The 14,075-nt window shown below is 36.4% G+C and overlaps 1 protein-coding gene across 2 annotated transcripts in view; it reads left to right on the forward strand.

The window, feature by feature from the left end:
- The window catches only part of mAChR-B (muscarinic acetylcholine receptor), a 184,431-nt gene that overhangs the window by 59,773 nt on the left and 110,583 nt on the right, over positions 1-14,075 (forward strand). For both annotated transcript variants that reach the window (XM_069133600.1, XM_046614052.2), the window contains one exon: positions 901-1,064. In XM_069133600.1, coding sequence (XP_068989701.1) covers positions 967-1,064 — 98 coding nt within the window. In that variant the 5' untranslated portion in view covers positions 901-966. The remainder of the gene's footprint in view (positions 1-900; positions 1,065-14,075) is intronic.

A 14,075-nucleotide genomic window follows, 5' to 3' on the forward strand; every position in this document is an offset into this window, starting at 1 on the left:
TTAAATCAATGTCACGAACCTCAATGTTATTCGGAATTACATTTGAAAGAACATAAGCTATTCTGATATCATGTGCAAATTACGCTCTTGCTGATGGTTCAGAAACTTGCAGAAGGCAATAAAGCGAATGTTTACGAATTAAATGAATAATCGTTCATCGAAATTATTCAAATGACACAGTTTTGGTGCTAGGAAACCGTTCAGTAATTCCATTTCTCCGAGGTTGTAAATTACTAATGGTTAGAAATTCACATTTTCGATTATGTAAACTCGTCCTACGGATATTTACAAGGAAGTCTCGCGAAGGTGGCGAATCAACTTAATCAAAATATGCGCGAATTTGATGAAAACTGGTGTCTCGACATTTTATATTCAGTTGTTGAGATATTGCCGACATTTTTTTTTCCATGATTGGACTTCTAAGATATCAATGTTGATGTTTTGAGAGGGATTATGATGATTCCGCGAATATAGTGAGCGCTATCAATAAATAAAGTGTTGAAAATTCCTGTTCGTACAGAATAAACGTAAATGTGGAAAGGTTATAGGGACTAGAGAAGTGGAACTCGGTAAGCTTGAGTTTTTGAGGTCGCTAAAAACGAATCCGACATCAAAATTTCGAAATTCGAGACGGTGACTGTGACAGACCGAAAATATAAAAATTGATCCTATTCGCTCATATTGGATCCGCCATTTTAAAGTTTCTGTCGGATCTGACCCCCATTTTTTAAATCAGCAGCCCCGAGAACGATTTTATAAACAGTTTCAAGGAATTTGACTGCAAGGAAAAATGTATGCTTCAAATGGTTATTTTCAATTGCACCCATTCAACCTTTGTTTCATGTTTTGTTGTTTTTAATCGTACCCACAGATGAACGAAAATTACTGATTTCTTTCCAGAATGCATTGGAGATGACGAGGTATTAAAGAGTGGGTGGATTGGGATCGGATCCGGAGATTTTGGGAATGGAGGTGAACGGGACCGAGAGCAGCCTAAATGGCACCGAAAACAACCGGACAGTTACTTCCGTGTACACCATCGGCACAGATTTCATCACAAAATGGTGAGCTGCAAAATTTATCGCAAACACAAGCTACCAAAGGCAAATATCATTTGCTATGAACGTAATTCACTTGGCCCGGATTTTGTCGCAGACCGAGACACTTTGCATGATTAATAATAAATAGCACAGTGTCATACAAATTTGGTTCCAGAAAAGAGGATTTTGTTTCGTCAAGCGGTGGAGATACTCGAAACTTACAGTATTGACAAAACTTCGATCATCGAAGTGCTCATGTCAAATTTTTATTACGGACTCATGGTAACTTTCGAGTTATGGAATCTCGGGAGCGCTGTAGTAGTTTAAACATTCCTATTCGTAATGTGGCCCCATAGAGAGCAGTTATTTGAAAAAGAAAGAAATTGAAAATTATTTTCGGTAGCGTTAAATAATTTTACATGTCACTACGTCCAACTAATTTTGCACATTGCAGTGCATACGAATTCTTACAGAGCCGTGTAGGCAGATATCCCGAAATGTTATCCAAAGTATTTTCCTTTCAATTTCATATTTTCTTACGCTTTTATCCAACATTTCCACTGTTAACACCTTCGCCGTCTTCGGGACAAATTATTTGACCTGCAGCTATAAGGTACAGTTTTTTCTTAACTGACCATGAATTCGTTACCAGCGACTATAGAAACCTTGTAGTACCAATTTTTATTAAACTCCGTTCACCCATTCTCAATATGTCATCATTTATTTTTTCTTTCATAATATTGTTATTCGTGTAAGATTAATCAAAACTATGGAGTTCTGCCCGACAACATCCTTAACTAACGACACGAATGAATTTACGGAAAATCTCTAGAACTAAATCACCTGAGACGACTCATCAATGATCGAATGATTATGAATCAAAAAGTATACGATATCGGCGTTAATTTCTTGAGCTAAAGGAGCGTCAAAATTAGAAAAGAAGTGGCCTAGTGTCTAATAAACCCGCTTACGAGTCTGCAGTTATGAGAAAGAAAAAAAACATATTGTATTTACGCTGAAAAAATCTTCCTTGCATACTTACAAATGAATGGACTAAATGACTTCAAAACGAATGCTTCATACAGGCAATCTTCAAGTCCACGTTATACGTGCCGTATATACACATGCTTTTAGACCCCATATAGATCAATAATCTTAAATGATGATAGCCAGTGTTTAATTGAATATTTCGAAGTCATCTTTAATGTGAAGTGTAAACTAATAAACAGCTAACATCCAACGCGTGGAAATTAATTTCTTGAACGAAATTTGGTTTGTTTCAAAGATTTTCCAGAATTGGTGCCTTGTGCCAATTATTTTCTGATACAAAACCGCCACGCCTCAAATAGATTAACACTTTACACGAAAATTTATCTCAACCAAGATATTGTTTCTTTCAGCTGATTATTATCACATTAACCAATTCCCAATTTGTTACGCATTTGGCTTTTTGTTAGGTTATAAAAATTTGTCTACATTCAATAGTGACTCGTCGTTATCTCTTTACCTAAAGTCCTCTACTCTGTCAAGGAAAATCAATTTAGCGTCCCTCTCCGATTTCGTTGCAACTCTTGTATGTTGTAGAATAGAGTGGTTCACCAAAATTTTTTTTATTCCAGAGCGGATTACTCATGAAGCTGTTGTATATGATGAAAAATAAAATCCCTGTAAATTTCAGTTCGATCGGACAAGATTTAGAGGCCTTGTTTGCGAATTTTCGTATTTACAGTAAAATGACACGCAAAAAAAATACTTACCTTAACTCATCGTAAATTTCGTGTGAAAATATAGCCGAAAATCAAGAAGCTGCACTTGAAGGCAACATCAAGTGATTTATAGGATTTTGGTGCTCCATTTTGAATTATCTAATTTCAAGTTCAAATTTGTAATCAACCAACTCGAAAACCCTTAAGCACCGAGTTTCATCGAATTCAAATGACTTTGGATTTTGGTCCACCATATTAGATTCGCCATTTTGAATTTTCAAATTTTGAGCTCAGATGCGTAGTGAGCGACTGAACCCCCCCCCCCCCCCCCCCTTTATACCAAATATTATCAAAATCCGTTCGGCAGATTTAATGTGCTTCTGAATGGGTTAAATGAGAAGTTGAGGCGAAAATATGAACAATTAGGGTAGTAATTTTTCAATTATTTGGAGCCGATTTGGGGACAATACGGTCGAAATTCAAATATCACCTTTTTTAAGGACGACCCTAGTGTGCCCATCTCTGGGAGTCGTTATGAACCCTTTAACCGTTTATGTCGATAAATAAAAATACGAGGTTTTTTAGTTTTCAATGTTTTAAAACATACATAATTTGCAACGAATTTGAAGGAGGATACCAAACTGGTGTTCTTTGTGAATGAATTTCATTTTACGCCCGTCTTGTCGTACAAATATTTAACGGATTATATTTCAGTTGCCTTCCATGTGCTGAACAATTTACGGCAGCTTTGAGTCATTTGCAAACTGTATAATTTATTAATTATCGGGAAAACTTTTTCTCGTTCCTCCAATGTTAGCGCTACTATTTCTAGTATTTGAGTAACGATGTTGCTTTCAGTGAGTTATTAAAGTTTGTTCGCACGAATTATTATTGACTTCGTTTCTGCTGATTTTCATGGCTATTACATTGAAGTATTTAAAAAACATCGCACCACGCGAAGTTACTCTCAATTATTATAAAGATATTAGCTGTACAATTTTTGGAAATTCATTTCCATTATTTCGAGCGTGTATTAGACTAGAATGTCTTCGGCGTTTTTTTCATTCGCAAACGGGAAATATTTGAAATCAGTAACTTCCTAATCGCAAACGATGATTTAATGTATGCATCATGATTACAGGAATATTAATCAAGTCTCATATTTGCACTCAAGAACTGTCATTAGACCATTAACAAAATTTCCGAAAGCATTTTCTTTCTACACATTAAATCTGTCGAAACATGCAATTGCTCCACGGAAAAAGGTTCTCACGTGTGTCCCAGTTTTTAATAAAAACGATTAAAAGCATATAGAATGCTACAAAATCTGTAGCTACAAAAATACTTAACGTACAATTTCTAGCACAATAAAGATCCAGACAACGTCTTCATGTTTTTATTGTGTCTGGTGTGTAGTATACCTATATTTATGGAATTTTATGCCCTACATGCATGTATATTATACTATGAATCTCGTTCTGAAAATCTGAGCACTCGTAAGCGTTGTTAAATTTTCACTCGTACCACGAAGTGCTTGAAAATGCAAATTGCAAGAGATACATGAACTATAATCTCGCGGGTTCTTCTTGGGCTGTACATGGTCGTTTTTTTGAATTCATAAGTAATGAGCCAAGGTGCCTAGATAACAGAGTATAGCATTTACGAGCCAAATTTCACAAGGAAGTCATATCTAGGAGCTTTGTTCGGTGCTGGAATATTCAAACTACCAGTGAAATACTACCTTCGGTATAAGAAAATAGAAAGATATAAGAAAGAAGCAAGCGGTGAAAGAAATGAAAAAATGGTACAACTTGTTCACTCACAAAATAATGAAGCTATAATACAACTCAAAGCTCACGACACCATGAAATTTAGTTTTTACCAGCGTTTTTGCAGTGGATTAACAACAGGAAAAGCGTTTTAAGCCTTTCAGTCACGCAATTCAGTTTCTTTCTTTTTTTGGCATGGAAGTGGAATTATACGTTTCCTATGTATTTTTCAACGGTGAATGCATGTATATAAAATATCGGTATTTCATCATATACGCTGATGGACCGCACTTCTGTTTAAAAAAAAAATTAGAAATTAAATATCGGGCCACGCCTGGAAATTGTCCGATTTGATAACAAAAACTGTTTCATGTCTATCACGAGGGTTGCAAATACAGCGATGCCGAAATTTGATGAATGAATGCGACAATGCCGTATTGGCCGCCACATCACTCGTGCACCCAAAATAACAAAATTTGGTCGTATCCCACTGTATGCGGTTTCATTCATTCACCTTACAGTACGATTTCAAGAGATCAAATCAGAGTATGAAAGGTAATGGAATCTTTTGACAGAAAGGAATTCTGTTTAATTCAGTCGCGTTGAAATTTGTTGAAAAATGGTTTCTGTTGAAAAGCATAATTCAAATACACCGCGCTCTCGATATACGGAGTATTGAACTTCTGTCGTACATTATCGATACTCTCGATTCACCGAACTTTTAGTGCAGTTACTACTCACCCCTTTTCTTTTTTCTCTGTGTGAGTACAAAAGTTCCAACAAAGAAGAACTAAAAGTCACAATCTGTCGATCTGCAATTATTTAAGCCTGCAACACGAGTTCTGCTCCAAACTTAAGGCGAACCGCAAGTGAAATTCTAGCCCTACAATACATATTATAGGTATATGGGCTATTCCGCGTCAACCGGATCAGTCATCTCTCAGATATTTTTTTAATTTGGCATGTGGATTGTGTGTGAGGAGTTAGATTTTTGTGCCAAAGCGCGAATCTCATAATGCAAAATTCGATTTTTTATTAACAATAACAAATTAGACTCCCATTTTTTTCAAAAATTCATAACTTTGGCAAAAAATTAGATACAATATATATTTTTTTTTCAAATTACGCGGAAAGCTCCATAGAATTTAAAAAAAAAAATACGAAATGGTAAAAAAAAGTTGTTATCAATTGTTTATTTAACAATTAATATTTCAAAGATTTTTAAAACAGTGACTGACACGATCAAAAAATTTTTTTAAAATTCTGACATGTTCCTTGAACTGTACTACAACCTGTGAATTAATTCCAGAGGGGTGTTTTTCTTCGTTTTCGAGTAAAAAATCATTAAGGGTGTCGATGCGCATGAAATTGCGGCGAGCCGAGTCTCTACGTAATGGCGGGCGGCCGGTTACCGTCCACCGCTACCCCGCGGTGGCGTCGCAGCGTTATTTTAGAATCATTTTCACGATGTAGGACATGATTGAAGAATCTGAAAAAAATACTGTACCTTCACAAGGCCTGCTCAAAGCGATAAGTGAAGTTTCAAGAATGTGTTTTTCACCGTTTTTTTATTACAGAGATTCAAAATAACGGTTACACACCATGAGAGTGCACATAAATGATAATAATTACATAACTTGCTACTTATTTTAAAATAAAAACACATTCTTGAAACTTCACTTATCGCTTTGAGCAGGCCTTGTGAAGGTACAGTATTTTTTTCAGATTCTTCAATCATGTCCTACATCGTGAAAATGACTCTAAAATAACGCTGCGACGCCACCGCGGGGTAGCGGTGGACGGCAACCGGCCGCCCGCCATTACGTAGAGACTCGGCGCGCCGCAATTTCATGCGCATCGACACCTTTAATGATTTTTTACTCGAAAACGAAGAAAAACACCCCTCTGGAATTAATTCACAGGTTGTAGTACAGTTCAAGGAACATGTCAGAATTTTAAAAAAATTTTTTGATCGTGTCAGTCACTGTTTTAAAAATCTTTGAAAAATTAATTGTTAAATAAACAATTGATAACAACTTTTTTTTACCATTTCGTATTTTTTTTTTAATTCTATGGAGCTTTCCGCGTAATTTGAAGAAAAAATATATATTGTATCTAATTTTTTGCCAAAGTTATGAATTTTTGAAAAAAATGGGAGTCTAATTTGTTATTGTTAATAAAAAATCGAATTTTGCATTATGAGATTCGCGCTTTGGCACAAAAATCTAACTCCTCACACACAATCCACATGCCAAATTAAAAAAATATCTGAGAGATGACTGATCCGGTTGACGCGGAATAGCCCATATGCTACAATGCCACTGATTTTTTTTTCTTTATTTTTATACATGGTTTTGCATAAGAAATGATGTTCTACGTCTAAAAATAATTCCAGCAAAATCTTTGCCATTTTCAAAATTGATATTTTTGAACTAAGAAGAGTGTCGCAAAATCCATAAGTGAAGTTGTTCGAAATAGTTAAAGGACATGTGAAAAAATCACCGAATCTTAATATCAAGTATCGAAGGAGGAGATACATTTTTAAGTAAATAAAAACCACTAAAAGGCCGTTTTTCGTACTAGCAAGCTCCTCAATTTCATGTTTTCTGACTTCGCATTCTTCTTCGTTCAAAAATATCAATTTCGAAAATAGCGAAGATTTTGCTGGAATTATTTTTCAACGTGGGACATCATGTCTTATTCAAAACCGTGAACAAAAAAAAAAATAAAAAATCAGTGGCTTTGTAGCATACATGTATCGTAGGGCTAGAATTTCACTTGCGGGTCGTCTTAACAGCTTTAAAAATCCAACAATGTTTGCGAACATGCGATTATTAATTGTCGTCGAGTTTTCACGTCTGAAGAGCTGTGAACAACGTATACGCCAGAAACCTGTCAGTTTCTGAGATTCTATGGGATATCTGCCGTGTTCGCCTTCCGGTTGACAGAGCGAAGTACGAATTGTGAGAGAAAGGTGGATTCCATCCCGCAGGGCATACCTCGGCTGTACTAACAAAGAAAACCTGTCGTATGACACCGACCACGCAAGTGTCTCTAATTAAGCCGAGTTTCGGGGGGATGCGAGGGAGTGTCGTTTCCATCATACACTCGCGTTATGCAGGATAAGTGCGGCTGATTGTCATACGAGGACTGAGCTCTACAGACAGCACGACAAGTAAAAACCTCTGTACAGTGGCCAATCATATTTCTGTGATTTCGTCGCAGTGTTGCCGTTTCTAGTACAATTGTACTCTTCTGTTGCATTTTCACCGTTGTTAGTACGCTGGTACACTTTATGATTTCTTAAGACGTGTTGACACGGTCATAGAAATCGGATCGATTTCTCGGACCGAGAAAAAATTACCAGAACTCGTATCGTGTATACAGCAAACTCGGACGTAATTCCTGGATCGAAAACGCGGATGAAAAAATGGATCGCATCCCATTATTCCGTACTAGTTGCTGCATTCACTCCTGTTCTGATTCAGGCAGCCAGTCGCAGATGATTGCAGTTTGCAACACGCATTTGTGAATTTGAAAGGTAAATATCAAATGTAAAATGAAAATATATTTGAATGAATACAAATTGAATAGAACTTCGTTAGTTTTGAATACATAATTTCTCTTCCTTTTCGACAGCATCAACTATTAACGCAATAGCGAGCACTTTTTTCAATTTTTTTTTTCTTATCCGTCATTTCATATGATACCGTATCTGGATCCACATGAAAATTCCAAAAGAAATAGAATTATTAGAGATGCATTAATTAATATATAGAAATGGGAAATTGCAATATTAAACAGAAAACATTCAAGTTACCTTTTCGAGCACAATAGAGGTTATGATTCAATCACTTTATCTATTTAGGATTCTGCACTGTTGGTAGCATGTAAATAATTACCATTCAACTTCACGTTTTCGACCGCAGCGCCGTCTGGATTCCGCCGAGCGCAAAATGATGGTGAAATTTAAGTTACTAAACCTGTATCCGAGAACTCGGACCGATTTCTAGCACCGTTTCAAGCACGTCTTTAGCACATTTGGAGGTATTTTAGTACGCCTTGATTATTTTAATACAATTTTTGAATCGTGGTTTTTCTAGGCAATATTGAATTTTCAATTGAACCACCATCGATGTTACATGCTGTTTATGCCAATGTAAAACCCTACATGTCCCTACATTTTAGAGACCATATTATAAGGTCGTATATTTCCCTCCATACGGTTCGACATCATAACCTGGGCGTAGATAATATGTAACCTAGATGGGGCATGAGCCTGCCGTAAGATACCTTTCAGTGGCCTGCCTCACTGAGAAGTGCGAAAAGAATGAAAGCACTACCTGGTGGCAAAAAACATAACCTCACAATATTTTAATTCCGTTCGGTACACTCTACTGCTCATCTAGTAAATTTTATTTCACAGAGCTGCTACATTCTCAATTACCAGAGTGGCAACACTGGTTTTCGCCTACTTCGTTGGCCACTTATGTAATCCTGTTGGCAAAAGCAGCCTAACTAACCTAACTTTTTCCAGCCATCCTGTGACCCCCCGCCAATTTCCACCATTCTTCATCGCGTGGTCAAAGACGTAGTCACGTCATTTCTGAGGTCAGCACGACATCTCGCGCTTACAACGAGGGTAGAATTTTTTTCTGATATCCGACACAGTTCAGCCTGCCTACAGTGCACGTAGGAATATTTATTCGAATTACAATGTCGGACAAGTTTTCCTTGAATAACCTGGTGAAATACGAGCCGTTTCGACTCCTCCCTGGGTCAAGGTCGTCTTCCAGCCTGGCCGCTGCGGGTCTAAATTAACCCTGTGGGTAATCAAGGGGTAGGTGTAGATCGTCCACGGAAATCTTTTGCAAACTTTGATCGTCTCACCGGATCAAAAGTTTCGTCGGAAAAACGAGTCGACCTTGCGATTTTTGGAAAAATAATTAGAGCCAATGAGAGAGAGGCCAACTATAAAGATAGACGTAAGACCGAGTTCACTCTCTGGACAGTTGTCAGTATTTCTATCGTCTTCTTCGTTAGAGCTATTTACATACTTATGTATATGTATACCTCGGTATTACCAAAATGCCCTCCAAAGAGGTAGAGAGTGGAAGATGACCGTATACAGTGAACAGCGCCTCTACTGTCTTGGAATCCTAACTATTCTGCCTCCTCTCTCTCTCTCTCTCTCTCTCTTGGATGTAAAGTAACTATATCGAAAATAGCGTAGCTGAGAGAAATCTTGAAAATTAGGATACATTTAAATATATTTTCTGTGTGATACAATTTTGCGATTAAAATGGGGTGGCGATGTTTCGTGAAAGATTGTAGAAAGAATAATAGTTAAAAAGAACACTTTACTCCAACCGCCAAAAACCCAGAAATGTAAGTATTAAATCTTTACTATTTACGATGCAATATTGAAAAATGCGGTTGTTTGGTGGCGTTATTTCTGTTTTCTATTGTCAAAGTAGTATTATTTCTGTATTCTGTGGTTAAAGTAGTATTGCAGATTAGTTAAATCGAGTAAAAAAGTAAAATATTATACTTTGGTACCTCATATAAGCTTATGAAACAATGTTTGCTAGATTTGTAGTACTTGAGTAGGGATTAATTATTATTTTGCATAGAGAATTTCTAAAATAAAACTAGTCGAAAAATTCCGACAATAATGAAAAGATTACCAAATTTTGTAGACCAAAGCAAATAAAACCAGAGTAATTAAAAGTAGTATATTTGAGTAGTTTATAATCAACTGGTTGGGAAATAATTGAACAACCTAAAGAGAAAAAAGATTTGTTTGTCAACAGTTTTATGGGAAAATCTTACATCCAAAGAGCAATAACAAAAAAAGATATTTTCATACATTCGTACTATTATCGTGTTTCGGTAACATCTACAATGTTTTATTTTATATGTTGACGGTTATATAGAAATTTTTGAATTTGTAACTCGTTAATTGTATTAAGTAATCCAATATTTAGTTTATATAATACATTCAGGTTTAACGATTTTAAATAAAATAAAAAGATATAAATTTCATCGAAAGTCTTAAATTCTCGTAATAGTAAAAAAAGTAATATACTTATATAAATAAACGTATTAGTCTGTGTTCAATAATTTATACTATGTTATATTTTTATGGTGTAATAGAGTGTGAGTCTATAATTTCATTAAGTGCCATTTGAATTGAACAATTTTCAACTTACACTGTAAATATATCATACATCTTCATATAATGTAACATGTATGCATACAGTGCAATAAAATGAGACCGAAATAGTATGAAAAATATTTGTATTATTTACATTGATTTGTTATTTTATTGGACCATAAATTTTAGATCTGAGATTTGAATTTTAGCACTACATTCGACTTTAGTTATGTTACTGATACTCCAGACGGCGCAGAATTTCGTATACGGAAAATTGCATAGCTGCCTTATGCCAGCTTGCACTCTCTACTATACTCTTTGACGCCATCAATGAAGGATAAATAGACGCTATGCTAATTGTATCGGTTTCTGCTTCTTGATATATCGTAATAAATAAATCTTCAAAGTTAAAGTATGCCATAAAATAAATCCTCTTCCATAATTCATCTTTGCAACAGCGATTGTGGGATCAGAGGGATCGTTTTTACGGGGTTTGACAATGATCAAACATCTAATCCAAGTTTGACCCACTCGCTAGTCTTGGGTACTGATCTTGCCACGTGTCCTATAGATTGCACGGCGGGCTAGTACGAGGTATTTATATACCAAACAAACGTCGTGACTGAAAATATTATGAAACCAAACCACCACACGTCACCGTCGCGAATCTTTATGTCACGAAAGTCCGGCCAGAAGATTATGGCTTCGAGATTTTCACCTTAATCGAAACAGCTGTGGTTTCAGATTGGGATCAGTGAGGCATATAAGCTTGAATTCGTGGCGACATAAGCCTTGGATCTATCCCATTTATTTTTCTAGTGATTTCGCGTACAGCTTCAGGCAAGAATTAACATTCAAACACGTTTTAACCCACAATCATTCTACTGCATGAAACCAATCTTTTATGTCATCGAAACGTGTATAGGCAAAAATTTAATGTTATATAGAAAGGGTTCAAACATACAACCATCACATGCCCAAGGTTTTATTCCGTTAATAGATACAACAAATCTGTTAGTACCGAGCACGTAGTCCCCCGATTCTAACTGCCAACCTCTGATCTCTAGGGAGTTCCCGACTGGGGAACTCAGACAAGGAATTTAGCGTACACTACAAGATACTCAGCCTAGATACTTATTTTTAACTTATAATGTAATGTAATCATCACGAAACATGTCCAACGAATACAGAAGTCTATTTCGTAAACTTGATATGTTCCCAAAAAGTGGTTTGTGACAGAGATCAGCGAAATTAATTGAAGTCAATTGAAAAATAGATGCGATGACACCAAGCCGAAATTGAAAATTGCCTTTGCATGAATTTACGTCGAATTACTTAAGGGAGCCACGTCCTATAGAATGTCAAATCGTAATCGATTTTCGTGATTTTTTTGGGAGGGTAAGAAATTTATATATCTTTTGAGTGTCGTATGTATTTTTTATTAAATAATTCTAGTTTTAAAAACGGCTTTTGCTGCTATAAAAAATGAAAAATGGTGGAGATATAACTAGTTGCCGTGAAGCTATCTGGAAGGGTGCCCGAATGAGATGTACCCTCCAGTACCTTGTAGGATTGTCTGAAACAGTCTGCACAAAAAAATTGATTATTATATACATGTGGTCAGTTGATAAACCAATAATGTTGTAAAAATAATGATAATTGGATGAAGGGGAGGCTTTAGAACAAAAATGTTGATTTTTCAGAAAAAATTTCAAACTTTGATCCAGCCAAAACCATGTTTCTATTGATAATTTTTAATCGGTCTTAGGTTCATCAATTAGACATAAGTATCATGAAAACGTGTGCCAAATATGAACTTGATTGGTGAAATAGTTTTTGAGTAATTGTGTACACCGATTTTCGAAAAAGTTTCGCGATAAACGCATTTAAAGTTTCGACAAGGGCAAAACGTATGATTCTGTGACTTACCGACTAGTCAGCTCTTCCAGCACCATATAATAGTCCTTCAGCTTCCTCGTAATACTCATTTTGCATATTCATCTCTTCTCTGTGTAATTTACGGACCTCTCTTGTCGCCAACGAACTGTGCTTCTCTTGCCACTCGATTCGTTGCCGATCGGACTTGATGGCGAAATTCTACGCTTGCTTTCAACATGGCTCTCGGAATATCAGTTTCGAGAATTGACCAGAATCACTAACTGCATCGTATTCTACAGGTTTCAAACGATAAATTGAGGCAGTAAAAAAAAAATGCATTTTGTGAAGCCTCTGCAGGGAGTGGTCCCCATAGCTCCGTTTGGCCTGTCACATTTGATCATTATAGTTGAGTTTTGATAGCTATATAAACGCGATTGATGTGTTTATATCAATACCTATGTAGGTAGGTACAGATGTAAAGGGATAGCGGCCGAAAGTGGCGACTCAATGACGTGCCTCCATAAACGATAACCGAAGTGTAGAACTAGATGAAAGGGCGGTTGAAGCACCTCTTCCACGCACACTGAGCCCAAAGCTTATGCCAGATTTAGGGGCGCGTTATAACTCAAGCCGAACGGAGGCTACCGGCTAGGCTATACGTCCCGCATGACCCACGTGGCCCCTTCTCGTGTCTCGCTCAAGGGTGGAGGGCGCGGGTCGCTTTGCCAATATTGACGCAAACATATCTGTACAGTCGCGTGAACACCCCAGAGACACCCTGTGCGACACGTTAATCAACGCGCGAACGATATTCCCGGCTCTTTGGGGCTCCCTGTTCAACCTGGGATTCGTCGAGGCACCGTTGGAAAATAGGCCAGCACCCTTCGCTGCAGGACCACCGCACGTACAATTTGCAAGCAACACAATTTCGCTAGCGATTCGAACTGCGACGAACTTTCCCAGTGACAAATACCCAAGATTCAGGATCTATTGCTGTTACCGTTTGAATGTCAATGAAAGTAATTGGGATTAACAGAGCATTGACAGAGGTCGGAATTAAAATTAAAAAAAAATTAAGCTTAAGGGTGTACTGGCTGTACGTTCTCAATCGAAATTGAATCTCGTCGATAATAATGAATATTTTATAATAAAATAAAAGTAGGAAGAAAATCAACTACAATAAAGACGATTAGAAAATTAATTTTGAATAATAACAGTGCCCAGAAGTTGTCAATAAATTGTTCAAACAAAACATTATTTAACAAATTTTTAGGGAATGTTTTTTTTTTTTTTTTTTAGTCATTTAAAATGACTTCATTGATTTTTCTGAATAGACATGAATTGTTGAAGAATTTACTAATTATTGTGAAATTTCCTTTTGAAAATCTTAAACTTTGCAAAATAGAGGAAACAACGTCAATTTTGGTCTCGCTTTTGTAAAAGCATGGTAGATTACAATTAAGAAGTTTCCAGGGCATTAACAGAATAGTTTCGTAAATATATCATTAACAAATTTCGAAAACGG

This window comes from Neodiprion pinetum, chromosome 2, assembly GCF_021155775.2.
Source record: "Neodiprion pinetum isolate iyNeoPine1 chromosome 2, iyNeoPine1.2, whole genome shotgun sequence".
In the NCBI taxonomy this organism is placed as follows: Eukaryota; Metazoa; Arthropoda; class Insecta; order Hymenoptera; family Diprionidae; genus Neodiprion; species Neodiprion pinetum.